This window comes from Saccharomyces cerevisiae, chromosome XI, assembly GCF_000146045.2.
Source record: "Saccharomyces cerevisiae S288C chromosome XI, complete sequence".
NCBI classification, from domain to species: domain Eukaryota; kingdom Fungi; phylum Ascomycota; class Saccharomycetes; order Saccharomycetales; family Saccharomycetaceae; genus Saccharomyces; species Saccharomyces cerevisiae.
Window position 1 is genome coordinate 604,297 of NC_001143.9, and position 26,371 is coordinate 630,667.

The 26,371-nt window shown below is 37.8% G+C and overlaps 10 protein-coding genes across 10 annotated transcripts, besides 1 other annotated feature; 6 read left to right on the forward strand and 4 right to left on the reverse strand.

Annotated features, from left to right (window-relative positions):
• Nucleotides 1-108: 108 nt before the first annotated feature.
• On the reverse strand, nt 109-1,122 carry TVP38 (Tvp38p; the record flags this gene model as incomplete). Its single annotated transcript, NM_001179878.3, has 1 exon — nt 109-1,122. The coding sequence occupies one exon, from the start codon at nt 1,120-1,122 to the stop codon at nt 109-111; it is 1,014 nt and encodes a 337-aa protein (NP_013014.3).
• A 214-nt stretch (nt 1,123-1,336) lies between these two features.
• Nucleotides 1,337-4,069, reverse strand: TGL4 (triacylglycerol lipase; the record flags this gene model as incomplete). Its single annotated transcript, NM_001179879.1, has 1 exon — nt 1,337-4,069. One exon carries the CDS (start codon nt 4,067-4,069, stop codon nt 1,337-1,339), a length of 2,733 nt encoding a protein of 910 aa, NP_013015.1.
• A 580-nt stretch (nt 4,070-4,649) lies between these two features.
• Nucleotides 4,650-6,770, forward strand: PXL1 (Pxl1p; the record flags this gene model as incomplete). Its single annotated transcript, NM_001179880.4, has 1 exon — nt 4,650-6,770. One exon carries the CDS (start codon nt 4,650-4,652, stop codon nt 6,768-6,770), a length of 2,121 nt encoding a protein of 706 aa, NP_013016.4.
• A 458-nt stretch (nt 6,771-7,228) lies between these two features.
• Nucleotides 7,229-7,969, forward strand: SRL3 (DNA-binding protein SRL3; the record flags this gene model as incomplete). The annotated part of the gene is made up of 1 exon (NM_001179881.1): nt 7,229-7,969. The coding sequence occupies one exon, from the start codon at nt 7,229-7,231 to the stop codon at nt 7,967-7,969; it is 741 nt and encodes a 246-aa protein (NP_013017.2).
• Nucleotides 7,970-8,081: 112 nt separating this feature from the next.
• Nucleotides 8,082-8,167: an origin of replication (ARS1120; Autonomously Replicating Sequence).
• A 201-nt stretch (nt 8,168-8,368) lies between these two features.
• SRP40 (Srp40p) lies at nt 8,369-9,589 on the reverse strand (the record flags this gene model as incomplete). The annotated part of the gene is made up of 1 exon (NM_001179882.3): nt 8,369-9,589. The coding sequence occupies one exon, from the start codon at nt 9,587-9,589 to the stop codon at nt 8,369-8,371; it is 1,221 nt and encodes a 406-aa protein (NP_013018.3).
• Nucleotides 9,590-11,433: 1,844 nt separating this feature from the next.
• Nucleotides 11,434-13,239, forward strand: PTR2 (Ptr2p; the record flags this gene model as incomplete). Its single annotated transcript, NM_001179883.1, has 1 exon — nt 11,434-13,239. The coding sequence occupies one exon, from the start codon at nt 11,434-11,436 to the stop codon at nt 13,237-13,239; it is 1,806 nt and encodes a 601-aa protein (NP_013019.1).
• Nucleotides 13,240-13,699: 460 nt separating this feature from the next.
• On the reverse strand, nt 13,700-14,454 carry RPL40B (ubiquitin-60S ribosomal protein eL40 RPL40B fusion protein; the record flags this gene model as incomplete). The annotated part of the gene is made up of 2 exons (NM_001179884.3): nt 13,700-14,078; nt 14,447-14,454. 2 exons carry the CDS (start codon nt 14,452-14,454, stop codon nt 13,700-13,702), a joined length of 387 nt encoding a protein of 128 aa, NP_013020.3.
• Nucleotides 14,455-15,508: 1,054 nt separating this feature from the next.
• Nucleotides 15,509-21,136, forward strand: MLP1 (Mlp1p; the record flags this gene model as incomplete). The annotated part of the gene is made up of 1 exon (NM_001179885.1): nt 15,509-21,136. The coding sequence occupies one exon, from the start codon at nt 15,509-15,511 to the stop codon at nt 21,134-21,136; it is 5,628 nt and encodes a 1,875-aa protein (NP_013021.1).
• A 431-nt stretch (nt 21,137-21,567) lies between these two features.
• PCC1 (chromatin DNA-binding EKC/KEOPS complex subunit PCC1) lies at nt 21,568-21,909 on the forward strand (the record flags this gene model as incomplete). Its single annotated transcript, NM_001184522.3, has 2 exons — nt 21,568-21,605; nt 21,681-21,909. 2 exons carry the CDS (start codon nt 21,568-21,570, stop codon nt 21,907-21,909), a joined length of 267 nt encoding a protein of 88 aa, NP_878113.4.
• Nucleotides 21,910-22,496: 587 nt separating this feature from the next.
• ESL2 (Esl2p) lies at nt 22,497-26,084 on the forward strand (the record flags this gene model as incomplete). The annotated part of the gene is made up of 1 exon (NM_001179886.1): nt 22,497-26,084. The coding sequence occupies one exon, from the start codon at nt 22,497-22,499 to the stop codon at nt 26,082-26,084; it is 3,588 nt and encodes a 1,195-aa protein (NP_013022.1).
• Between the last annotated feature and the right edge of the window lie 287 nt (nt 26,085-26,371).

Sequence of the window (26,371 nt, forward strand, 5' to 3'; positions counted from 1 at the left end):
TTTGTCTTTTAAGTTCTTTATATCGGACGTAGAAAGAAGTAGAAATAGTAATTTGGGTTACCCATATAAAACCAACTTATCTAAACATATATAAACGTATACGGAGGATTAGACCTCAAAAGACAATTCAGGTAGTTGATCAGTGGACACTTGACGGTCGCGGTTTTGTAGTTCTAAATATCTCTTCTTAGTCTTGAAGTATAAGAGCCATGCTGTAAGACTTAGGATTAATAATGTGATAATAATGCTTACCAAGTCAAATACCCTAGATCCTGTAGATTCAGATTCTGCGAGACTCTTTACACGAGAACCTATAAATAGATAGATGAACAGCTTTGGTGTGGTTATTATGTTGGCAATGGAAAAGTTGCGTACCGAGATACCGTAAACACCAGCTATGGCACCATTAGTCAAAGAATATGGGAAGGGACATAATCTCAGTAGAGCTAGAATCCAATAGCTATTGTTTTCTTGTAAAATTGAAGCCAATGCTTCAAATCTTCTATTCAAATGCACAAGCTTTTCTGCTCTTGAATGCAAGATCGTCTTGAACACAACGAAAGAGGCAATGGAACCTGTTACAGATCCCAAAGCTAGCGTAACCCATCCCTCAAAACTGACACCATAGATCAACCCAGTAGTGGTGGATAATAAGGAGTAGCCAATCATAGGAGGAAATGCGACAAAGAATATCAGAACCATTAATATAAAATGTGTTGACATCTTTTCTCTCAAATCGTTCGAAGTAACAACAACTTTATGTAAAATCGCATTATGGAAGACGAGCAACAATATACCCATTATCATTAGCATTATGCCGAGGAGGACAATGATAATCTGTTGCCATAAGCGTAGTGAATAAAAATAAAACTGTAATTTTTGAACATTCTTCCTGATATTATGCATCAATCTCTCTCTAGGGGACATATTATAAATGTCTAAAAAATCATCATCATTAACATTTACTTCGTCATTGAATGACAATCCAGCATTAGTACCAACCCTTTGTCCATTATTACTATTTGGCATGATATCGTTGTCAAAGTCTTCGAAATAGCCATCAAATTCATCATCCTCCCCTTGGCCCATATTGGCATTTCCTGCTTCGTAAGACTGACTCATTTGTGTAACCAATATCTTTCTTCCACCATAATAATATTTTCAAATATGTTGAAGGTATTGTTTTAGTAAAGTGGCTTTTTTTCTTAGTGCAGCTCGAGAGAAAACAATGATTTCGATTTCCGCTTTGAAAATGATATGAATGAGAAAGGCCATTCGAATAAATACATAGATGAAAAAGAATATCTAGAGGATATATAAGCAAGCCCGTGTTTTCTTATTGAGTAAAACTGGTGGTGCTTTTGTGCTGCGTTGAAGAAGAAGGCCTCGATCGAAACGGTGAGCTCTTTGTAGCTTGAGAAGGGGGTCTTCCATCAATGCTATGACGCCTGAAATTGCCCGCTAAATCACTATGAATCATTGCGTCTGAATCGAAGTTACTTATCAGTCTCAATGTAGGATGGTCTTCTTTATCCGAATCTGTGTATAATATGTTGCTACTGCTGACCCATTTTTTGTTCATATGCCTCAAGTATCTACTCTTTCGGCCAAAATGCAATTTCTTGTCTACCATGGCAGGTGTTTCAATGCTGGCAGAATGTGGGATAAGTTCATGGCTTTCCGGGTCATAGGTCTTGGCATCCATAGGAAACATTAGCCGGCCCATACTTGTTTTTTTCTGCAGAATTGGCGGTGGGTGTCCATTGATTTTGCTGGATTGCCTCAACATCCTTGATGTGGGAGAAGCAACTGAAAATGAAAAGGATTTGGCTGGTCGCCTTGAAGTTGAAATAGTATCTGATTTCCTTCTTTGGTGACGCGGATTGAGAGAAGCGGACGTAATGGAATACCGCGGTCTAAACCCGGAAGGTGACCGCCCATATGTGCTTGCATTCTCACGTAACAATAGCAAAGAGTTTGTCGATTCTGATTCTAATAAGTTGTCATCTAAAACATTGGAAATATGATTGTCACCCTTGGTTGGAGTCCTAGTTAGCAATGTTGAATTTTCTGGGTTTTTGGACTCATCTGACGTTTGCTCTGGAGCTTTAATTAATCCAATGACTGAATCAGCAAATTGGAAGGGGGTTTTTAAAGAGGAGGTGACAATCATCCTACCTTTGATATAAGAAATCGCCTTATCCAGAGCAAATTCCTGGCCACAGTGATTTTGAATAATGGAAACCTTGGGCCACGTAGCTTTTGCACCATTGGTGATTTCCCTTAATAAAAATTCTTTTGTTGGGTTTGACAACAGCTCCTTTATTCTAAAAAGCATACACATGTCGGGCAAAATAGTGATGTCACCAGAATATTGTTGAGATAATACCGATCTCAGTTTTGTAAGCGCGTTTTTGGCAATTCCCATCTCACTTCCAATTTCTAGAATATGAATAGCTTCATTGGCCATAAAATTGTATATACTTGATAAGTTTTGCTTTAATCTTGCACTAAATTCGTCCTCAATTTCCCCGCCAACACAGGATAGTGATAGTTTCAAAAAGGGAAATACGTGAATATTCACCTGGCATGCGATAATATGGTCTACATTAAACATTTCAGAAAGACGAGAAATGGGCAAGTCATTGTCCACAGAACCATCGACAAATTTGACCGAACTACTACCAGTCCATGGTTTCCTTTCTCCCGTTTTTGGATCTTTTTCGTAAAGTGGGCTCGAGGGGAAAATTCCCGGTAGTGAACATGATGCACATACGGCGGACCAAATCAGGACGTTTGGTGCAGTCAAATTATTCAGCAAGCGCGGTTGTTCAAATAAAGATGCCGGCGAAACGGTTATATTCAAAATTTTACCCGTTCTATTGTAAGCTTCCCTAAATGTCAAATCTCCCAAAAATTCTATCATTGTATTTACCAGATGCTTGTTATCAAACCACGTACCGTTTTTGAAGAACCTAGATATTTTTATTAACAAATTCTCGCTTTCACTTTTCTGTTTATCGTCTTTGAAAATGTTGAATTCTTTATCCAAAATATGATTTAGTAAAACCGGAATTTCTTCTTTGTGATGGACAGATAATATGCTTGCTACAATTGCACCAGCACTGCTACCACTAATCACTCTGGGTAATAAATCCAATTCAAATAGAGTACCAAGGACACCGATGTGGAAAAGACCAAAAGTTCCACCCCCACTGAGAACTAAAGCGGTACGACCAATATTTCTTCTCGTTTGTTGCAGTATACCCAAAAGGTAACTATCATCAAGATCAGACTCCATTAAAGATTCTAGCGCTAACCTAGACTCCATCATATACTCGTCAATTAAATATTTGGTGCCTACATGGGAGTGCCTATATAGGTTTACATTCCCCATATTTCCCAGGTTTCGTACCCAATTCGTCCTAATGATGTACAACAATTGAGCGTAATTCCTATTCAAGCGCTCCTCACGCATTCTAGATGTTAAATCTTTTATTAGCTTGTAATCATACAAGGGACTTTCCAATTTCTGCTTCCATTCTGTTTTCCCAGTGAGGTCATCCAATCTGGCGCCCGCAGAACACCATTCTTCAAATGACATCGCATGTTGCTTTTGTGAACAGACTTTGTCAATAAGAATGTCTCTTTCATAGTTTCCCACAAAAACGTTGTAAAGAAATGATTTGCATTTACTGGCTAAAGATGACCCTTGCCTTTCATCTTCGCCTTCGTCTGTCTCAACCATCTCGATATCATTATTTTCATTTTCTGTTACTGTCTCTTGGTCATCGTCAAGTTTATCCTCGTTTCCAGTATCCAGGTTGAAATTTACTTTGTTCGTAGTTTTGTTCTTGCCAGTTTGCAGTCTTTTACCAGCATCCTCCTCCACCCTTTCAACATCTGAATTATCCTTACTGGGCCTAATAAACTTGTTCTTCGGATTTAAAATAGGAATTATGTTCTGGGAAGTGCCCAGGATCTGTTCGTAATATTTTTCGATTAGTTGTTGCGTAACAAGGAGGGGCTTATTTTGTGTAGATGTAAGATCTGATATTTTGCTGCTCATTCAGACTTTTATTACATATACCTGTACTCCCTTCAATAATTATTACAGCGCTAATTTTTTTGATCAAATACTTGAATACAGGCCTCTTTTACGAGTACAATAATGACATAATGACAATTTGAATCAACCATACTTTATAATTGTGGTTTAGCGTTTCATAGTCGCAATTATCGTATAAGAGGGGTAATATGTCAGCCCTAGTTTACCCTACTTTTTTTAAACCCCTTAAGATCTTTTTTCCTTTTTTCTAATATTTAACCTACTAATATTGGTAAGTAAACCTAATGACTTTTTGAAGCGCCTAGCCCTATTTCTTTCGAAATTTTCAATTCGCGTCCTTTTTCAATTCCATGAATAATAGGAAACATGAAAAAATAAGTAAATAATAATAATAGAAAAGCTGGAGTGTTGCAAATTTAAGAGGTAGCCTTAAAATATATTTCTGCTGTGTTGAATATTTAATTTATACAGCTAGAATAGGATATTATAGCCGAATTTTTTTCAAGCTTCTTCAAAGCTTATAGTGAATAACGTAAGGGGAAAAACAAGAATAAATTTAGCAAAAGAAACGCTCAAGTCAATGTATAACTCAATCTACGGGTCCCCCTTCCCTAAAATAAATCCGAAGGTCCGCTACAAAACTGCTCTAGAAAGAGCAGGGTTTGACACTAAGCCGCGTAATCCGTTCAGTAGTCAGAGGAATGCTTCCACTGGAAGTTTACAAGCTTCCGTGAAGTCGCCGCCAATAACCCGTCAAAGAAATGTATCTGCCGCCCCATCTGTTCCGGTCACGATGAAGAGTGCGTATACGGCGTCTTCAAAGAGTGCTTATTCATCTGTAAAGGGCGAGTCTGACATTTATCCGCCTCCCGTATTGGAGAATAGCGAGAGGCGGAGTGTAACTCCTCCAAAGAATAGCAATTTTACGTCTTCGAGACCCAGTGACATATCTCGTTCTATTTCCAGGCCCAGCGAGCGTGCTTCGCAAGAGGATCCCTTCCGTTTTGAACGCGACTTAGACCGTCAGGCGGAACAATATGCTGCCTCTAGGCATACATGTAAATCACCTGCTAACAAGGAATTCCAAGCCGCAGATAACTTCCCCTTCAACTTCGAACAAGAAGATGCTGGTAATACTGAAAGGGAACAAGATTTGAGCCCTATTGAAAGAAGTTTCATGATGCTGACTCAAAATGACACTGCAAGCGTTGTAAATTCTATGAACCAAACCGATAACAGAGGTGTGCTCGACCAAAAACTCGGAAAAGAACAGCAAAAAGAGGAAAGTTCAATCGAATATGAAAGTGAAGGACAGCAGGAGGATGAGAATGATATTGAAAGCCTAAATTTTGAACCAGATCCTAAACTACAGATGAATCTTGAAAATGAACCACTTCAAGATGATTTTCCAGAAGCAAAACAAGAGGAAAAGAATACAGAACCTAAAATTCCGGAAATTAATGTTACGAGGGAAAGTAATACACCATCTTTAACCATGAACGCACTAGACTCTAAAATATATCCTGATGATAACTTTTCTGGCCTGGAATCTTCAAAGGAACAGAAATCACCTGGTGTGTCATCATCGTCAACAAAAGTTGAAGATTTAAGTCTTGATGGGTTAAATGAGAAACGTCTTTCAATAACTTCTTCAGAAAACGTGGAAACACCATACACTGCTACGAACCTCCAAGTCGAACAATTGATTGCTCAATTAGACGATGTTTCCCTATCTAGAAATGCAAAGCTCGATATGAACGGCAATTGCCTCAACGCAGTGGACAGAAAGGCTTCTAGATTCAAAAAGTCAAGCGCATATTTATCTGGGTATCCCAGCATGGATATACCCGTAACGCAGCAAACATCAATTGTGCAAAACAGCAATACGAACTTATCCAGACAAACTATTCTGGTAGATAAAGGCGATGTCGATGAAGACGCGCCATCTGAATCTACAACTAATGGTGGCACACCCATTTTTTACAAGTTTAAACAGTCGAACGTAGAATACTCCAATAATGAAGGGATGGGTTCGCAAGAAACTTTCAGAACGAAACTTCCCACAATTGAAGCACTACAACTGCAGCATAAGCGCAACATAACAGATCTGAGAGAAGAAATTGATAATTCCAAATCTAATGACTCTCATGTATTACCTAACGGCGGCACTACGAGATACAGCTCTGATGCAGATTATAAAGAAACGGAGCCCATTGAGTTTAAATATCCGCCTGGGGAGGGACCTTGCAGAGCATGCGGCTTGGAAGTCACAGGGAAAAGAATGTTTTCCAAAAAGGAAAACGAACTGTCGGGTCAATGGCATCGTGAATGTTTTAAATGCATTGAATGTGGTATCAAATTCAATAAACATGTTCCCTGTTATATTCTAGGCGATGAACCATATTGTCAAAAGCACTATCACGAGGAGAATCACAGTATTTGTAAGGTTTGTTCAAATTTCATAGAGGGTGAATGTCTGGAAAATGATAAGGTGGAACGATTCCACGTGGATTGTCTAAACTGTTTCTTATGCAAGACTGCCATTACTAATGATTATTATATATTCAATGGGGAAATTCCATTGTGCGGTAATCACGACATGGAAGCTCTCTTGAAGGAAGGTATCGACAATGCTACATCAAGCAATGATAAGAACAATACTCTCTCTAAAAGGAGAACGAGGCTCATCAACTTCAACTAGCATCACTACCCATTTGTCTTTCCTAGCACACATGTTTCATAACATTCTTAATAAGATTTTGATTTTTTATATTATTAGCCAGCCTTGTTCATTTATAAATTGTATAGCGCAGGAAAAAGGCATCTGCCTATCTATGGTATCAACAACATTAGTCGTCATTAGTTAGTTAGTTATAAAGACATCATTCACTCATATTCACTACGTTGTCTTCTTCTCAACAACTACCTCTAACTGTTTTTTTACGCGTCATTTAATTGTAGCGAATTTCTATTTTTGGACATTCTCGTACCGGTGCATTAAAGGCTAAAAGCTAAAAAGGGAACAGGAGCCTAAGAATAGAGAATAAGGAAATTTATTTAAGGAAAGGCTAAGCAATGAAATGTTTCGTTATTTTATTGTATTTTCAAGAGGATGGAAGAAGAACCTGAGCACAAACGGATAAATAATAGACGAATATAATGTTTCTTAAGACACCTAATTGGGAAACGGTAAATGAGACTCCCAAATCGAGAGTCTTAACGATAAACGAATTGATCTCTCCCAACCTGGATACTGAATCTAACAGCCTTCTGGCGACGCCGGCAAGGAAATATTTCAAAACTTCAATAAGTGAAGCGCAAGATTCTCCTACATCTGCCCCTTCGCCCGATGGCAATGAGGATCCCACATATCAATACAACGTACAATTTCATTTTCCAGGACCAATAACACCTACAACACCCAGGTCTAAGAATGCAGAAATGTTTCCATCCCCCACGCCCCCATTGGTTTCTCCCACAGCGGTTATCGAGGAAGAGAATGACGATTCCGTACGGGAGTTTTCACGCACGCTAAAATCAAGACTCAACTGCGCAATGGTTAAGCTATCAAAGGAACATGAGCAAGTAGCTTTGATTCCTCCACCTCCGACGGAAAAGATACGAAAGGGCTCTTATAGTAATAAATTTGCCGCTAAGCATAGGCGCTGTCACTCGTTAGATGAATCCAAAAAGTTTCTGAGTTCTCTGGAAGATTCATCCGCTCATGCAGCGTTCTTGAAGGCAATTTCGTCCAAACATGCCAAAAGCAATAGGGTAGACAACGTTAACGTTTCGCCGTTACGTTGGTCATCTCATAGAAGAACGCAAAGTACACAGGAGAATTCTTTACAAGAAGTTGTTGCTATCGATACATTATTGAAGATGTCCTCATCGGACTGAACTAATGATTCGGGTTTCGCATATATACATGGCTTTGGCTACTTTTAGGTTTATAGTTCTTGCTGTTTATATCACTAATATTTAGTATATAGCTGCGAAGAAAGAAAAAGAAAATATTCACCTCTAGGAGCCAAAAACATAAAAAAAAAAATAATTAAAAAAAACTTTTATTGAATGCTTAATTATTTAGTGACGCGATTACCTATATACCAGGTTATTTATTTTTTCTTTTTTCAAAGGAAAACAATACAAAATATTACTGTTACCATTTTTGTTACTATTATTATTGTCTTTATTACTATTATTTTTCTATCGTTGCTATAATTACAATTTGTTTACTCTACAACTTAAAAGGAGATTACTCCAGACAACGAGTTTTGTTTTATGTTTCCTATTCTTTTAATCTTGGAATTTGTATGAACCACTTTCTAATGTAATGGATCCACCTCTGTAAGAACCTCTCTTCATTTTATTTTTGTTCTTCGTGAAATCTTTACCTCTTACTCTACCTAATTTTTCATTTGCCTTTTCACCCCATGTTCCAGCCGCGCCTTTGTAGGTGTTGTCTGTCAACTCCCAAGCTTCGAAATTAATCTTCGATCTATCTACTCTGGAAAAATGCTTTCTTTGGCCCTCTTTGATCTCGTCGGTTCCAGCAGGAATGTTCAATTTATTGGCGCTTGATGAACTGGAAGCAGATGGAGTTGATTCGTTAGATGAGGCAGGCGTTTCTTCGGCCTTGGATTCGTCTGCAGTTGCTTCTTTTGTTTCCAATTCAGAGCTAGAACCAGAGTCTGAGTCGGAATCCGAATCGGAGGAATCAGAAGATGTAGATTCGTCGGAACTTGAATCAGACGAGCTTGAAGAATCGGACGAGCCTGAAGAGTCTGAGTCCGAGCTTGAGTCGGAATCCGAATCTGAATCCGAGGAAGAGCTGCTAGAGCTGGAGCTAGAGTCGGAGTCAGATGAAGAGTCGCTGGAGCTGGAGTCGGAGTCAGACGAAGAGTCGCTAGAGCTGGAGCTAGAACTTGATTGAGAATCTGATTCAGAATCTGATTCGGAATCAGAAGAACTACTTGAGCTAGAACTTGAGTCAGAATCAGATTCCGAACCTGATTCTGATTCTGAAGATGACGATGACCCGCTAGAGCTTGACTCCGATGAGGAAGAGCTTTCTGGTTCAGTTTTAGCCTTTTTAGTCTCCTTAGCATCTTCGTTGTCTGATTCTCTTGCTCTTTTCTTGGTTTCATCTTCTGATTCGGATTCCGAAGAAGATTCGTCAGAACTAGAGCTAGAGGAAGAAGAAGATCCACTGGAGCTAGAGTCGGATTCACTAGAAGATTCAGAGTCACTGGAACTTGAGCTTGAGCTAGAAGAAGAAGATGATGATGAGCTAGATTCAGAGTCACTGCTGTCACTGCTGTCACTGCTGCTGCTGCTGCTGCTGCTGCTGCTGCTGCTTGAAGATTCGCCGCTAGAACTGGACGAGGAAGATGAAGAAGAAGAGGAGGAGGAGGAGGAGGAGGAGGAGGAAGAAGAAGAAGAAGATTTCTCTTCAATCTCCTTCTCCTTAACACTTAATTTTGGCACTTCGTCAACTTTAATTTTCTTGGAAGCCATTGCTATGTATTCTTAGTGTACTGCGACTTGGGTTTCTTTCTTGCTTTGTATAAAAGTGCGATGAGTTCAATCATCAAGTGAATTTTTTTTTTTCAGCCTGCATTGAAAAAAAAAAAATTGTATGCTCGAGCGATGGGAAGGTTTTTTCCTCTTCCCGTTCAAAGCTTCCTCGGACCAACTCCACTTTTTCTCGGCCCGTTGTAAAGAAATGGGTAAGAGAACTAAATTGCAATAAGCTTCGAATTATCGTTTTGATCCAGACATAAAGAGATGTACAAACTACAAAACAAGAGTAAAATAACTCGAACGAAGGGTACACCTTCTGTAATAAAACAAATTCACTATAACTGCCTTATTGGAGTGAAAAAACAAGATTATGTAGACCCCCTCTCGCGATAAAGAACATTAATGACTGCAACACCCGCACACCACAAGGTGAAGGGCAAAGGTGAATTAACCAAAGTGAAGAGGACGACGTAGAATCAACCAGGTATCCTTGATAAGGGGAGGAGTAAGAAAAAAGTGTGTCGAACGTAAATTTATGTGTCTAATGAAAGTATCTTCACACTAAGATTATAATTCTCCTTGGCAAAACAAAATGACACCTTTGTCCTGTTTTCGTTATCTACTTTTTTTTGTGTCAGATGTCATTTTGGTCTCCTACGCATCCACTACATCCTTGTCACAATTTGTTATCAGTAACCAACTTAGATGACTTGCACCAGCGCCACATCTTCGAAAGCGTTGAAACAAACTACGTAAACAAACAAAAAGTCAACATCCTGTAGATGTGGCTGCAAAACCACAGAATCCTCGTGTGGGAGAAAATATTGATAGGACCAGAGCGAACTTTTTTGATACAGACGTAGGAGGTAGCCGTTACCGCATTAGTATACTATATGCGTACGGCCGCCAAGAGCCCAAGAAAGAGACACAAAACTACGTGGGATAAGCTTGGGGTAACGCAATCAGTATTGTTCATTTTTTTTCCCGGAAAAGCTAAGAGTTTTCTGGCGAGATAAGATAACGGCGCCGAAGGCAGCGGCGAACTGACTTACCTCCGTCGGCTCCGGCGTACGGCACCAAAAAATCCCGCAATAACTTGACACCAATGGGCTAACGGCGTCCGCAGAACCGTGACGCAATCTGCGGTTTGTGTCAAGACAGAGAAGTGGGCTGCTTCTCCCCTTTCAACACTCCCCTCCCATGGCTGAATACTCAGACGTTTTCTGTGGTGGAAATGGCATCAAAAGTGCCACTGGCTGGCGAATCCAGACTATTTTGTGTCAAAGAAACATGCGTACCTGCACAATAAAAAGAAAAGGCCCGCCCTACTGACATCCTGTTCAGGATCCTCGAAGAACAGGAAAAAGGACAACCGTCCTTTTCACTTCACGTTCGCAGGGCTTTCCTCGATATAATGGCGATTACACAAGCGGTGGCGTCTTGAAAAAAGTTGGGTTTCTTATCTGTACGGCGATCACTCCCCTCATATGATAGCTGTGTAGAGTGACTTGCTCTTTGATTGGCCTTACTTCTTGCATCTATCATCCTTTCTTTTACTCTCTCCAATCACCACAACTCATATCATTCTACATTTCATTTTATTGTTCTGTACAATTTTTAGGTTTGTAAAATATATAAGTGATGTACATATCTTCTATATCCTTTCCGTTTGTGTCTATTTTAGGGTTGGCTTATTACGCATTATTCCTACTTTATTTTTACTTGCTTACTTGAAAAAGAAGGTATACCACAGTGCTGCTCCACTGCAAACAATATAAAATATTATCAATTATTTTTTTTTTTCTTCTTTTGAATTAGATCACTAATAAACTCTTATAATGCTCAACCATCCCAGCCAAGGCTCAGATGATGCTCAGGACGAAAAGCAAGGCGACTTCCCGGTCATCGAAGAGGAGAAGACCCAGGCTGTAACGCTGAAGGATTCGTATGTTAGCGACGACGTCGCCAACTCCACGGAACGCTACAACTTGTCCCCTTCTCCGGAGGACGAAGACTTCGAAGGCCCCACTGAAGAAGAAATGCAGACTTTAAGGCACGTTGGTGGTAAAATTCCTATGAGGTGTTGGTTAATTGCTATTGTAGAGCTTTCCGAGAGATTCTCCTACTACGGGCTTTCCGCACCATTCCAAAACTACATGGAATATGGACCTAATGACTCCCCAAAGGGTGTTCTGAGCTTGAACAGTCAGGGTGCCACTGGGTTGTCGTATTTTTTCCAGTTTTGGTGTTACGTTACACCAGTTTTCGGTGGTTACGTTGCGGACACCTTCTGGGGTAAATATAATACAATTTGTTGCGGTACCGCTATTTACATTGCCGGTATTTTCATTCTATTTATCACTTCGATTCCCTCCGTTGGTAACAGAGACAGTGCTATTGGTGGGTTCATTGCTGCCATTATTCTGATCGGTATTGCCACTGGTATGATTAAAGCTAACCTTTCCGTGTTGATTGCCGACCAGCTTCCTAAGCGGAAACCCTCCATCAAAGTTTTAAAATCGGGCGAAAGAGTCATTGTCGATTCAAATATTACTTTACAAAACGTTTTTATGTTCTTCTATTTCATGATCAATGTCGGTTCTCTATCATTAATGGCCACTACTGAATTGGAATATCATAAGGGGTTCTGGGCGGCCTATCTATTGCCCTTCTGCTTCTTTTGGATCGCTGTTGTCACTTTGATTTTTGGTAAAAAGCAATACATTCAAAGACCAATCGGAGATAAAGTCATCGCTAAAAGTTTTAAAGTTTGTTGGATTTTAACTAAGAATAAGTTCGACTTCAACGCTGCTAAACCTTCTGTTCATCCAGAAAAGAACTATCCATGGAATGACAAATTTGTTGATGAAATTAAGAGAGCTTTGGCGGCTTGTAAAGTCTTTATATTCTACCCAATTTATTGGACCCAATACGGTACCATGATTTCCAGTTTCATCACTCAGGCCAGTATGATGGAATTACATGGAATTCCCAACGATTTCTTACAAGCATTCGATTCCATTGCGTTGATCATTTTCATCCCAATTTTTGAAAAATTCGTATATCCTTTCATTAGAAGATACACTCCACTAAAACCAATTACAAAAATTTTCTTCGGTTTCATGTTTGGATCTTTTGCCATGACATGGGCTGCTGTTCTACAAAGTTTCGTTTACAAGGCTGGTCCATGGTATAATGAACCTCTGGGTCACAACACCCCAAATCATGTCCACGTTTGCTGGCAAATACCCGCATATGTCTTGATTTCTTTTTCAGAGATCTTTGCCTCTATCACTGGGTTGGAATACGCTTATTCCAAAGCCCCAGCTTCCATGAAATCGTTTATTATGTCCATTTTCTTATTGACTAACGCCTTTGGTTCTGCAATCGGTTGTGCATTGTCCCCAGTGACCGTTGATCCTAAATTTACATGGTTATTCACTGGTTTGGCTGTTGCCTGCTTTATTTCTGGTTGTTTGTTCTGGTTGTGCTTCAGGAAGTATAATGATACAGAGGAAGAAATGAACGCTATGGACTACGAAGAAGAAGACGAATTTGATCTCAATCCAATTTCCGCACCTAAAGCTAACGATATTGAAATATTAGAACCAATGGAAAGTCTAAGATCCACCACCAAATATTAGTGCGTTTAATTAACTTACTGTCTTTTTTTTTTTTTTTTTTTTAACCATATTACGTTGACGGGAGTTTTCTGTGCTGCTGTTATTTGTTTCACAGAACTCTCTCCTCTTCCATTGCTATCGAACAGATAAAATGGAATTTCTTTATGTATAATTACTATTGTATAATATTCAGTAAATCTAAATTTTAAGCTCATATATCTAAACACTACAACATGGAAGCAGCTTGTCCTCTTCAGGCTCACTGTATCCGTTTACTCTTATTTCGCGTATTTGCATACCATTATCTCAAATGACTTGTTATTATATCTTGATATATATTGTATTATAGAACAATTTGTGAAGAGAGGTCCATATTAAGATTTCCTCCCATTTACAAATAGAATAGAAAAGGAAATATATATGTAGTAAAAAAATCGTGATGTATACAAACTTTGGATTTGTGGAGATCGTAATAAATCGATTATTTCAACTTCTTCTTTGGACGCAATTGGTTGGTGTGACCACACTTTCTCTTTCTACAGTTGGTAGCTCTTGGTGGTAATCTGGCGTAACATTTACGACAAACAGATTTGTCACAGTTGTATTTGGAAGCCAAGGCTTTCAAAGATGGTTCAATGATACCACCTCTTAATCTCAAGACCAAATGTAAAGTGGATTCCTTTTGGATGTTGTAGTCAGATAGAGTTCTACCGTCTTCCAATTGCTTACCAGCAAAGATCAATCTTTGTTGGTCAGGTGGGATACCTTCCTTGTCTTGGATCTTGGACTTGACATTGTCAATGGTGTCAGAAGATTCAACTTCCAAAGTGATGGTCTTACCAGTCAAAGTCTTAACGAAGCTGTACAAAATTGGAATAAGTTCATTTATGGAGTAAGCACAGACGTGCGTGCGTACATCATAAAGAAAGAAACTTCACGTTAGTAAAAAATATTTTTTATGCGACCAAGTAAATATAACTATGTTATGCAAAATAAGATGGAACAAACAAACCCTTCAGCACATATGCGACATTTTCAATTTGCTCTACAGATTTAATGTAAACTCAGAAGCTTGCCGCAGGTAATAGTTTTTCTCAATTGCTACTTGTTTAATAAATTGTGAGCTTGTCAATCATTTTCCATTTATGTCTTTCGTTTATGGCTTTTTTGCTATCGTATAATCCTCATATTATTTCGAACATAGTATTCTGTATTCGCCGTAACATACATTTGCATTTTGAACCTTTGGTGGCTTTACCTCTTGCTGAACGGGAAAAAGTGATATATAAGGTTGCTCTTATTTGTGTATTTGAGATTATGAGTTGCATACCCATAATGCCTGGGATAGATGGGTAATGGCTAGTATGAGGCGGATCATATGGCGGATTATCCGCCATATCCTATTGCGGTACTTCAGAATCTGAAAAACATGAAAAAAAAAAAAAAGTTCAGCAAAAATGGAAAGATTGCACCCAGACAACTACACAAATCTATTAGAGGCACGGATGGAAATAGTATTTAAAAAGGATTGTCGAAAGATGATATGGCCTCCGATGAGAAGAAAGGCGGCTATCCTCATCCACATATAGAACACAAATGAATGCCAATAGGTAATAAATCACTAAATCTACTAGTTTGTAAAAGGTTCGAAATAATATGTCATAAATTTCGCTGTTACCTTATTGCTCAGGCGCTTAACGCCAAATTGCATTGCCCATCATTGAAGAACACAACCTAACGCGTTAATATCTCAAGCAATGAATTCAAGTATCCCTATGCAAGAATTTAAAAATTTCTCTCTCTATTTGAACTGAACCAGCATTTTTTATATCTCTCCACATATCGCAGAAAGCTTTTCTACTCTCAAGAAAAAATTGAGGGATGGGTCAACCTTCCATAGATTCTATATGGAATAATAAAATTTACTTCTTACTAACATTATATCAGGGTGAATATTACTGACAAAAATAATAACTTAAGTCTTCTTTATAATATGATGATCGACGCGCGGGGTAACGCGCTCTTCCCATCTTTGTTTCCTTTCATTCCTCTTGACATGACAACAAGAGTATATGGGAAAAGAAAACTGGAAGGCAAATTGAATACAGACAGAGATATCAATAAAAGTGGTCCATTGAGTCTTACGGCGCCGGAGAGATACGCTCCATTTACAATATTTACTGATAGATATATTGCTGCCTGTCTATTTTTCCATCTCTTGTGCTGACTAGGACTTAACTGATACTCGCCGAAGCTACACAAATAGTCAGTAACGCCACGTTTTAGGATAATGTCGGATCATGATACTCCAATGGAAAGCATACAAAATGGTGAAAATTCAGACGAAAGATTGAACGCCATTGCGTCTTTTTTCGGTTGCTCTTTAGAGCAGGTTAAATCATTTGACGGTGATGTGGTAAAACACCTTAACGATAAACTTTTACAGTTTAATGAACTTAAATCGGAGAATCTAAAGGTTACCGTCTCATTCGATGAATTGAAGGCTAGTTCTTTAAAGAAAATTGATGGTTTGAAGACAGAAATGGAAAACGTTATAAGAGAAAATGATAAAATCCGAAAAGAGAGGAATGATACTTTTGTTAAGTTCGAATCTGTAGAAAATGAAAAGATGAAATTATCAAGTGAGCTAGAGTTTGTGAAAAGGAAGCTCGATGATTTAACTGAGGAGAAAAAGGAAACCCAGAGTAATCAACAGCGAACCCTGAAAATACTGGATGAAAGACTAAAAGAAATAGAATTGGTCAGGGTTGAGAATAATCGCTCCAATAGTGAATGTAAGAAACTACGCTCTACAATAATGGATTTAGAAACAAAACAACAGGGCTATATTACTAATGACCTGAATTCTAGAACTGAACTGGAAAGAAAAACACAAGAATTGACTTTATTGCAGTCAAATAATGATTGGCTAGAAAAGGAGCTACGTTCAAAAAATGAACAGTATCTCTCCTACAGACAAAAAACCGACAAAGTAATTCTAGATATCAGGAATGAATTAAATCGTTTAAGGAATGATTTTCAAATGGAAAGAACGAATAATGATGTTTTGAAGCAAAAAAATAACGAATTGTCAAAATCTTTACAAGAAAAACTACTGGAAATCAAGGGTCTATCCGACTCCCTAAATTCCGAAAAGCAAGAATTTTCTGCAGAAATGTCCCTAAAGCAACGTTTAGTGGACCTTTTAGAATCACAATTGAACGCTGTAAAAGAAGAATTGAACAGTATAAGAGAGTTGAACACTGCAAAGGTAATAGCAGATGATTCAAAAAAACAAACTCCCGAAAATGAAGACTTACTTAAGGAATTGCAGTTAACGAAAGAAAAATTAGCACAATGCGAAAAAGAATGTCTACGTTTATCCTCTATAACTGACGAAGCAGATGAAGATAATGAAAATTTATCTGCAAAATCTAGTTCTGATTTTATATTCCTGAAGAAACAATTAATTAAAGAAAGGCGTACCAAGGAACATCTTCAAAATCAAATTGAAACATTCATCGTAGAGTTGGAACATAAAGTGCCCATTATAAACTCTTTCAAAGAAAGAACTGACATGTTGGAAAACGAATTGAATAACGCTGCATTGTTACTAGAGCATACATCGAACGAGAAGAATGCAAAGGTTAAGGAATTAAATGCCAAAAACCAAAAGCTAGTGGAATGTGAAAATGATCTTCAAACTTTAACTAAACAACGTCTCGATCTATGCCGTCAAATACAATACCTTTTAATTACCAATTCTGTTTCTAATGACTCGAAGGGACCCTTACGTAAGGAAGAAATTCAATTTATTCAAAACATTATGCAGGAAGACGATAGTACTATCACAGAATCTGACTCTCAAAAAGTCGTAACTGAAAGACTAGTTGAATTCAAAAACATTATTCAATTACAAGAAAAAAATGCAGAACTTTTGAAAGTAGTAAGAAACTTAGCCGATAAGTTGGAATCGAAAGAAAAGAAATCTAAACAAAGTCTTCAGAAAATCGAAAGTGAAACAGTAAATGAGGCTAAAGAGGCTATAATAACTTTAAAGAGTGAAAAAATGGATCTAGAATCAAGAATTGAGGAACTACAGAAAGAGCTTGAAGAATTGAAAACTTCTGTTCCCAACGAAGATGCGTCATACAGCAATGTAACTATAAAACAGTTAACCGAAACTAAGAGAGACCTCGAATCTCAAGTACAAGACTTGCAAACTCGTATCTCGCAAATTACTAGGGAGTCTACTGAAAATATGTCACTTTTAAACAAGGAGATACAGGACCTGTATGACAGCAAGAGCGACATATCCATTAAGCTTGGAAAGGAAAAATCATCGAGAATATTGGCAGAGGAACGATTTAAACTACTTTCGAATACGTTAGATCTAACTAAAGCTGAGAACGACCAACTGCGCAAAAGGTTTGATTATTTACAGAATACTATTTTAAAACAAGATTCCAAAACACACGAGACACTTAATGAATACGTTTCCTGTAAATCTAAGTTAAGCATTGTTGAAACAGAATTATTGAACCTGAAAGAAGAACAGAAATTAAGAGTTCATTTAGAAAAGAACTTGAAACAAGAACTGAATAAACTCTCCCCTGAAAAGGACAGTTTACGCATCATGGTAACTCAATTACAAACTTTACAAAAGGAGCGTGAAGATCTATTGGAAGAGACTAGGAAATCATGTCAAAAGAAAATAGATGAACTTGAAGATGCTCTCAGCGAACTTAAAAAGGAAACTTCTCAAAAAGACCATCATATCAAACAGCTGGAAGAAGACAACAATTCAAATATAGAATGGTACCAAAATAAAATCGAAGCTTTGAAGAAAGATTATGAATCAGTAATAACTTCTGTAGATAGTAAGCAAACTGACATTGAGAAATTACAATATAAAGTCAAATCACTAGAAAAGGAAATCGAGGAGGACAAGATTCGTTTACATACTTATAATGTTATGGATGAAACAATTAACGATGATTCCCTACGCAAGGAGTTGGAAAAATCCAAGATTAACTTAACTGATGCTTATTCACAAATCAAAGAATACAAGGATCTCTACGAGACTACCTCTCAGTCTTTGCAGCAAACGAATTCTAAATTGGATGAATCTTTCAAGGACTTTACTAACCAGATTAAAAACCTAACTGATGAAAAAACTAGTTTGGAGGATAAGATTTCGCTTCTAAAAGAGCAAATGTTTAATTTGAATAATGAGCTAGATTTGCAGAAAAAAGGGATGGAAAAAGAAAAAGCTGACTTTAAGAAAAGGATATCAATTTTACAGAACAATAATAAAGAAGTCGAAGCTGTTAAGTCCGAATATGAATCGAAGTTATCAAAAATCCAAAACGACCTTGATCAACAAACTATATATGCTAATACTGCGCAAAACAACTATGAACAAGAACTACAGAAACATGCAGATGTTTCTAAGACGATTAGTGAATTAAGAGAGCAATTACATACGTACAAAGGTCAAGTTAAGACCCTGAACTTATCGCGTGATCAACTGGAGAATGCTCTGAAAGAAAACGAAAAGAGTTGGTCCTCCCAGAAGGAATCTTTATTAGAACAGCTAGATTTATCGAATTCTCGTATTGAGGATTTATCCTCCCAAAATAAACTATTGTATGATCAAATACAAATCTACACAGCTGCGGACAAAGAAGTCAATAATTCGACAAACGGACCTGGTTTGAATAATATTTTAATTACACTACGTCGCGAAAGGGATATTCTTGATACAAAAGTGACGGTGGCTGAAAGAGATGCAAAAATGTTGAGACAAAAAATTTCTTTGATGGATGTTGAATTACAAGATGCTCGTACTAAGCTAGATAATTCAAGAGTTGAAAAGGAAAATCATTCTTCCATTATTCAACAGCATGACGACATTATGGAGAAATTAAATCAATTAAATCTATTAAGAGAAAGTAACATAACATTGCGGAATGAGCTGGAAAACAACAATAACAAGAAGAAGGAACTGCAATCTGAATTAGATAAATTGAAGCAAAATGTTGCGCCTATCGAGTCCGAATTGACAGCCTTGAAATATTCTATGCAAGAAAAAGAGCAAGAGCTCAAATTAGCTAAAGAAGAGGTTCATCGTTGGAAAAAGCGCTCACAAGACATATTGGAGAAACATGAACAATTGAGCTCAAGCGATTATGAGAAGCTAGAAAGCGAGATAGAAAATTTGAAGGAGGAACTAGAAAATAAGGAGCGTCAAGGAGCGGAAGCCGAGGAAAAATTTAACAGGCTGAGAAGACAAGCGCAAGAGAGATTAAAAACATCAAAACTCTCACAGGACTCATTGACTGAACAAGTAAATAGTCTAAGGGATGCAAAGAACGTGTTGGAAAATTCCTTGAGTGAGGCAAACGCGAGAATCGAAGAGTTACAAAATGCAAAAGTAGCACAAGGTAACAACCAGTTAGAAGCAATAAGAAAATTACAAGAAGACGCAGAAAAGGCTTCAAGAGAGCTTCAAGCCAAGTTAGAAGAAAGTACGACTTCTTACGAATCTACGATAAACGGCTTAAATGAAGAGATTACAACATTAAAAGAAGAAATTGAAAAACAAAGGCAAATCCAGCAACAGTTACAAGCTACATCTGCAAATGAACAAAATGACTTATCTAACATAGTTGAGTCTATGAAAAAGTCTTTTGAAGAAGATAAAATCAAATTCATCAAAGAAAAAACCCAAGAAGTTAATGAAAAAATACTCGAGGCCCAAGAAAGGCTAAATCAACCTTCCAATATCAATATGGAGGAGATTAAAAAAAAATGGGAATCTGAGCACGAACAGGAAGTATCTCAAAAGATTCGCGAAGCTGAGGAAGCCCTCAAAAAGCGAATCAGATTACCCACTGAGGAGAAAATTAATAAGATAATCGAACGAAAGAAGGAGGAATTGGAAAAAGAGTTTGAAGAAAAGGTTGAGGAGAGAATAAAATCAATGGAACAATCTGGAGAAATAGACGTGGTGCTTCGAAAACAGCTAGAAGCTAAGGTTCAAGAGAAACAAAAGGAATTGGAAAACGAGTATAACAAAAAATTACAAGAAGAACTCAAAGATGTACCACACTCAAGTCATATCTCAGATGATGAAAGGGACAAATTACGAGCAGAAATCGAAAGCAGGTTGAGGGAGGAGTTCAACAATGAACTGCAAGCCATAAAGAAGAAATCCTTCGACGAAGGAAAGCAACAAGCAATGATGAAAACTACCCTTTTGGAAAGAAAACTTGCCAAGATGGAATCTCAATTGTCAGAAACAAAACAAAGTGCCGAGAGTCCTCCGAAATCTGTTAACAATGTACAAAATCCATTACTAGGATTACCTAGGAAAATCGAAGAGAATTCAAATTCACCATTCAATCCGTTACTTTCCGGTGAAAAACTCTTAAAGCTAAATTCTAAGTCTTCATCAGGTGGATTTAACCCTTTTACCTCGCCATCCCCAAATAAGCACTTACAAAATGATAATGACAAAAGGGAGTCGTTGGCTAACAAGACAGATCCACCAACTCATTTGGAACCCAGCTTCAACATTCCCGCCTCAAGGGGTCTAATATCTTCATCTTCCACTTTGTCAACTGATACAAATGATGAAGAACTTACTAGCAACAATCCTGCCCAAAAGGATTCATCGAACAGAAATGTTCAATCGGAAGAGGATACAGAAAAAAAGAAAGAGGGAGAACCTGTTAAAAGAGGAGAGGCAATAGAAGAGCAGACGAAATCCAACAAGCGACCTATTGATGAGGTAGGAGAGCTGAAAAATGATGAAGACGACACTACAGAAAACATTAATGAGTCAAAAAAGATCAAGACTGAAGATGAGGAAGAAAAAGAAACCGATAAGGTGAATGACGAGAACAGTATATAAAGGAGATAGTAAAAACAAGGGATCAATACAAACTAAACCTTTTTCAATGTGGAGGAGCTTCATTCTGCCCTATGTCAAGACCATTTGTAATATACGTACAACAGCATTCTTGTTTCATAAAGTTTATATATGTATAAGCTAAGATGAAGTCACGTAAATAGCTCAAATGCCGATTTTTTAATACTCCAAACACAGAATCCTCTATATATGGAAATGGAATCATGAATCTTACGGTTTGTGTTTTGAATGTTCCAAACAGATTTTCTTAGTGTTCCGATCTCTGTTCCACCCACCAAACGAGAAAAAAGTAGGTCTTCGCGAAAACTCCAGCGACACCGCTGGTCCTTTAAGTTAAAATAATATGAATGGTGGAAGAACCCAGATCAACTTGACTGAAACAAGTCTGCCAACATAGACAGCTAAGAAAATTGATGACAAGCAAACGGGAAAAGTCACTGGATCACACATTGTAAGTAGAAGCAGTTTTTCAATGGGAAGACCGCACTGCATAGTTTACTAACTATTTAAACTTTCCAAACATTAGAGAACTAAAGATACCGTTTGAAACGGAGCGACAAGCGACCATAGCAACCAAAGTCCTATCTCCGGACCCGATTTTGAAGCCACAAGATTTTCAAGTAGACTACAGTTCCGAGAAAAATGTCATGCTAGTCCAGTTCAGAAGCATTGATGATAGGGTGCTTCGAGTGGGAGTTAGCAGTATCATAGACAGTATCAAAACCATTGTGGAAGCCATGGACGTTCTATCATAAATAATTAGAACACCGTATTAGTGTACATATAGTATAAGTATCTAGACGGCATTCATGCACATCATAACTTAAATATTTAAAATAGCATTAAGATAAAAAAATAAAGAGAGGTATAGTTGCTAAATGTCCTGGGGTTGCGTGTAAATAAACAATTGTTTGCTTTGAGTAAAGCAAGCATGTGGATGGTAGATGAGGCCTTATTTACTCCCATTAGCTGGGTAACGCAGAAAGTTTTAATATGAAAGGGTGACGGCGCTTGGCGTTTTTCTTGGATTGTAGAAGTCATGCTAGGCCCTTGGAGTAAGATAAGAGAGAACAAATAAAAGCTTTGGCAAATATCAACTCAGACGTCTTTTTTAAAGAGGATATAGAGCTTTGGTGTTGGCCTATTTCCCATCGCTGTTAAATTTCCGCTTTTTTGTTTTTTTTTTCCCTAAATTTGAGGAACAGCTGTTTATATTGATTTCCTTCTTTCCTGGTGCATATTGGTTGAATCATCAACGCTTAACGACTAACAAATTAGATCCAGAGTTACAGACGGGTGAGATTCATATATAGACCGAAGGAGTTTCACAATCCACTATATTATGCCAGAAACCTCTGTTCAGAATCCATTAAGGCTTTCTGAAAATGAAAATACTCGTTCGATGTTTCTGTCTGCATCACAGCAGCAGCGGCCATCTGCCACTCCATCCTTCCCTAGGTTGGTACGGAATACCACAGCAAATTTGAGTTTATCAGATTTTCAAGTGTTAAATCCGTCTTCTAAAAGGCAAAATTCAAACTCGGTTTACGATGATATAAATAGCAGTAAGAGGCGAATAAGTAGACCTAGATTTTCAGATATCGAAGGAAAAAATAATGACCATACTTACCCAGAAAGAACAACAGTCAAGGAATCAGAGAAAAATCCTTCTCCCAGATATGTGAGTAGTTCGAAAAGGGCCCTGAAAAGGGAAAACTCAGTTGGAATTACTCAATCCTCTGCATTGATTTCGAAATCATTTAGTGAAAACGGCGGAAGCATTGCACATGAGAAATGGAGCCCGGAAAATATGATAAAACCACTGAACGTTTCACAGAATTCGCTAGCTTTCGTGGATGCAGGGTCAGATGAACAGTCCAAGAGTGAAATTGTAGGCGGTTTCCAGCGTAAATCTAATAATAGTCAAGAAATCAACGACAAGGATAACAGTGCCCGAGATCAGGATTTCAATAACAGTGGCAACAACAACAATAATAACAATCACAGTAGCAATAACAATGACAATAACAATAATAACAACGACGACAACAACAACAACAATAACAGCAACAGCCGTGATAATAACAATAATAGTGATGATAGTAATGAAAGGGAAGAAAATGATTCCTGCAAGCCAGCAAGTAATAAGAGATCGGGCATTGCTCTAATACAAAAATTACAAGAATTGTACAAAGTGATAGTTAAGCAAGAAATTGAATTGCAGGAGCGGTGCTCACAACTAACAAACTCTCAAACCACCGAACTAAAAAGCTTGTGGACTATCTATAAAATCAATACAGATCTTGTTAACAATTATGTCACTTTTATCACTACAGCTTTACTACCATCCCAACCGCCTCACGATTTGGTCATCGGCCAAGAAATTGTCGAAATATATAGGATCGAAAGAAGGCTATGGGTTTACGGCACGATAACATTTCTAGACGTTCTAAAGAACTTTTCTAACTTCATGGATCCTGAAGTTTGCTGCCAATTTATCACTCACGTCTTTGTTTCATTATCAACTATGATTTCTGACATACCGTCCAAATATTCTATCACTTGGTTACAAAGACTAGGAGACTTATCAAGAATGGCTATAGCACTATATCCCTCGAGTTTTATCGATTGGAAACTGAGTGCTGAGCATTGGTATACTGAGGCGATGAAATACATATACAATCATGGAAAGCTATATTATCATATGTCTACCGTACAGCAAAACACTCTTGAAGCTTTTGTAAATTTGGGGAAAAGCGTCTTTTGTCAGGAAACATTCACTCCGTCTCCGCAATATATGCAATTGGTTATTGATAACATTTATCAAAGAGCCTTTGTAGAAAGAAATAATGGCAATCTTAGAAACTCTTTATTAATTGAGTATTTGAAACATAGTGAAGCCATGCTATTACCCAGTTTTTTAGAAAGTCCAGATTTACAAAATGTCGTGTTGAGCTATTTCATTGAAAAGTTCGGTATAGATGCAAACGGTTGTAACATTTTTAACGCAGAAGATATGTTTGTTCAGAATCCTGATTTTTTCAAGTATTTCTTCAGGCATGGCCCCTCTTTTGCACAATCGCATATTTTACAAATTGTTGGATTTGGAGAGCCAAAAAACCCATTTGCAATTTTATTTGAATTGCCGAAGTATTTGAAGGAGAGGAAAGACAAGAAGGAACGTAAAAAATCTTCAAATAATGACTCCTCCGTGACGGAAAGTTCAACGGGCAATAGCCGAAATGACAACGAAGATGACGATGAAATAATGAGTTCTACCACTTCCATATCTGATCACGATCTCTTAGCAGAATTCTTCAATGACATCGATACCTTAAGGCGTCCGATACTGCCTTCAATGCTAACAAACGAAGCATGGTTGGAAACATTAAAGTTTCTAAATATGACCTCATTAAAATGCGGTATAATAGTGCTTCGGAAGTTTCTACATGGGCCTTTAGGTATCGCATTACCCCATATCTTACCATGGATATACTTTATCATCTCAATTTGTTTGAAAAGCAGCCAATTGAGTGATCCAGTTAGTAAAGAATTCTGGATGATTATTGTTAAGAGAGCTTTTCCATGGGATACAATGGTTACCTTTATGAATGTTTTGATTGTGTATTTATTGGATAACCAAACATCGAACTCTATTATTGGAGATTTATGCGATGACTACGATAAATTAAGCCTTTCTGAACTTTTAGAATTATTCAATGAAGGCGAAGAATTACCAGAAATTTTGGGCTGTTGGGGAACATTGTGGTTTGACACAATTTGCGAAAAGAATACGCATTCGATTAGTAGTGAAGATAATTTTCAAGAAATCGGTATAAAAGATTATATGGCATTGGATTCGCCGACAGATGGAATTATATTTGATGAAAAGGACGAAAATGGTGAAAAATTCTGGAAAAGGGCATGCAGAACCATATTTCTTTTTAGAGAGCTGTCAAGAAGTTTTCCAATAGGCGTAATAATCAGAAACGATCCGTTGATATATCGTTCATCATTTCAAAATACTAATATATTGGGAAGTTTAGTCTTCAAACTCGAACCCTTGTGCAATATACACAACAATATACCAGTATTAGGTGCCCTGGAAAGTATTATTGACATATCTGAGGCAAGAAGTGAAAACAACACTGATCTGCACGCTGTGCCGGAACTAAGTGTCAACGAGGGCGATAATATCTTCCACTATGTTGGCTACAAGAAACTTCGTGCCGATTATACGTGCTTCGATAAAAATGGAGAATTTTTAAGCGCCTCGCTTTACACTACATGGTATGTCCCGAACAGCAACAACACTAACATAGAGGACAACATCAATTATAACAGCGAAAAGGAAAATGAAGGTCTATTTCTGGAATGTATAAAATCTGATTATCCAGAAATAGATTTTAAAACTACATACTTTGTCTTTGATGCAACTTCTTGGCTAAGACATTCCGCACGCATATTCAAGCTAGCTCAAAACAGACTGCTAAGATTTGCCATTTGTTTAACCACATTCCAAGAGCTGAGATTTTTACGAAAGTCAAAGGACGAAAACGTCATGGAGGCTGCCACAAGAGGTATAATAACTATAAGGCAGCTTTACTATGAGAATAAAGTATTACCCCTAAGATTCACAGGTAATGTAGCGACACACATCGAAGAGAACTTAGAATTTGAAGAACAAATAACATGGAGGACACATGTCGACGAGTTTGTCATCGAATCCGTAATGAAGGCGCAAGAAAAACTAGAGAGTGCCAGCGAACCGCGTCTTTCCCCTCGCCGCTTTAACTACGTAGTTCTGATATCTGACGACGACGCCATGAAGAAAAAAGCAGAAGAAAAAGAAATAAAAACGCTAAGCACACGATTTGTGTTTTCTTTGTGCACAAAACTTGGCGAACAGCGCCATCTGTGTACAGACTGATCGTTCGTTGTACGTACATTTACAACAACACCAATTCTACTCACCGCCATAAATAACACTTTAATTTTAATATATACTTTTATATGCATATAACCAACTGACTTCCATACAATTCTGACCAGAGCACTTGGGCAGAGCCCCCACCCAGGGCCTTGTCGGAAAAAATCGGAATATCCCACACGATCCACCGGAGAATATCGGGACGCTGACGGGTGAATGGAGATCTGGATTTCCTAATTTGGATACATCTCTTTTCTTTTTTTGACTCACAATAGGAAAAAACCGAG